The sequence below is a fragment of the Belonocnema kinseyi genome, chromosome 8 (genome assembly GCF_010883055.1).
Source record: "Belonocnema kinseyi isolate 2016_QV_RU_SX_M_011 chromosome 8, B_treatae_v1, whole genome shotgun sequence".
Lineage (NCBI taxonomy): Eukaryota > Metazoa > Arthropoda > Insecta > Hymenoptera > Cynipidae > Belonocnema > Belonocnema kinseyi.
Genome location: NC_046664.1, coordinates 103,354,946 through 103,356,879, shown reverse-complemented (window position 1 = coordinate 103,356,879; position 1,934 = coordinate 103,354,946). Strand labels below are relative to the sequence as shown.

At 35.8% G+C, this 1,934-nt stretch overlaps 1 protein-coding gene across 1 annotated transcript in view; it reads left to right on the top strand.

The window, feature by feature from the left end:
• LOC117178629 (gonadotropin-releasing hormone II receptor-like) overlaps nucleotides 1-1,934 on the top strand; it is a 114,082-nt gene that overhangs the window by 109,513 nt on the left and 2,635 nt on the right. Inside the window, exon 7 of the mRNA XM_033370052.1 lies at nucleotides 77-279. Coding sequence (XP_033225943.1) covers nucleotides 77-279 — 203 coding nt within the window. The remainder of the gene's footprint in view (nucleotides 1-76; nucleotides 280-1,934) is intronic.

The window sequence follows — 1,934 nt, the reverse complement described above, 5'->3', positions numbered from 1 at the left end:
TATTTGTGTCTATCTGTACTACAGGTTTGTTCATTCATACATATTCACGTAAGAACATGTCTTTCGATTTATGCAGGTACATAGTTGATCGACAAAGTGCACAGCAAGTTGATCAGGAATATCAAGAGGCGTTGTTTATAATGGCCGTGGGAAATTCTTGTGCAAACCCACTCGTTTATGGTAGTTATGCAGTAGATCTGAAGAAAGAGTGCTGCAGATGTTTCTTCCCCTGTTCGAAAAAAACGACAAATGACATGAACTACATACCCCGTATTACAGGTAAAGAAAGTGAATCCATTATTAAAAAATAAGTTCTTATTCATCATTCAGTATAATTGTAACCTGACCCGTCATCGTATGGTTATAAAACGATCAACGTATCTTGCAAGTTACGTGTTTTGTGAACTCTTTTATAAATCTATCAAAGCGGTTTTTAAACACGCTCTTTACTTATCTTGTATTCAATAACAAAATAGAATACAAGTTTTACAGGATATAACCGGATATGCATGCAAAAAATGCCCCCGAATCAAATGAAATTTAGAGTGAGCCATTTAAAAGTATACAATCAAGAAAAATTTTCCAAAAATCTCAATCCGTTAGAAACCCGTTAGCCACCGTTAGGGGGGAGGGGGGAACGCCTATTTTCGTTTCTTTTCTGTTTCTATCGTTAGAAAAAATGTGGAAAACTTAAAGAACTTTTTTCCATCCTTCTCAACGTGCGAGGTTTTTTAAAAAAATGTTGGCGGGAAATTTGAATTCAAACAAATTTTCAAGGTTTTTTATTGCTCTCCGAACGTAAACAGCCAGCAGCGTTAAACGCTTCGGGTGGATTTTACTGCTTGAGAAAAAATATTTTGAAACATTTTTTTCTAATATGGAGACAAAGGTAAACTAAATATTTAAGGAACATGAGGCAGAAGGTTTGCTGTCACAAGTTGAAATAAATGTGTTTTCATGCTTATAAACTTAAAAATTTTGCGGGTTGTTGAGCATCTCGTTTAAAAAAATAGCTTTCTCTTGAATAATCTCTCTAGATACTGAATCACCTCTGTCCTTCGCCTGCTTAAAGCATTCAAAGATAGCAGTACACAAAAACACATGATTATTTTTAACTAAACACTGCAAGTTAAAGTTTCAAGTGGAAAGCATGCATTACATCTTAATCGCACACTGCATGTGACGCAGTTTCATAACCAGACATACGAAGATGGTATTTTACAGAAAACCGTTTACTTTTACAAATATTACGTTAATTATTTACGAAAAACACATTTTTCATCATTCTAACGTCAATACTTGTTACTTGTAGGTTAGGAATTCGATGCCTAAAGTCGATCAGTCCTCTCTTTCTATTATGAGAGATAGACAGAGACTATCCGATTGCGTTCCAATGACAGGACCTTTCGTTTCGAAATGTTGATTGTTGGAGTGAATATAGTTACTGTATAATTTGTCTGAATTAAAACTTTGAATGTTTGAACGACTGAAAGAAAGTGCCCAAAATCTTTGAACCTTCCATCTTGGTGTTTCATTAAGCAGGGTAAAATGAGAATCTGCACGTTTTATGGAGATTGCAACCTTCCGTCAATAGTCTCTCAACTCGGTCAGTTTTAATATGAGCCTTGAAGTTCGTTACTCGGCCTGCTTCATGAACCATCTTTGGGAAAATCCCTAGGTTGCCATTTTTCCAAATTTTTAAATATATTTAGGGTTTATCTCAGGCAACATTGGAATCTGGCCTTCTCCCTTGCCTTTTCCTCAGCGGAGGACAGTCTTGAACTACCCTCGAACAACCTAACATGTAGCTTGCATTGTACCTCTACCTTTTCTAACTTACAAGGAAACTATCCCAGGTGTCCCTCACCGATTTTGATGAAACTGCAATATGTTGTAGTACATCGAAAAATAAGAGACACGTATTTTTTTTTATC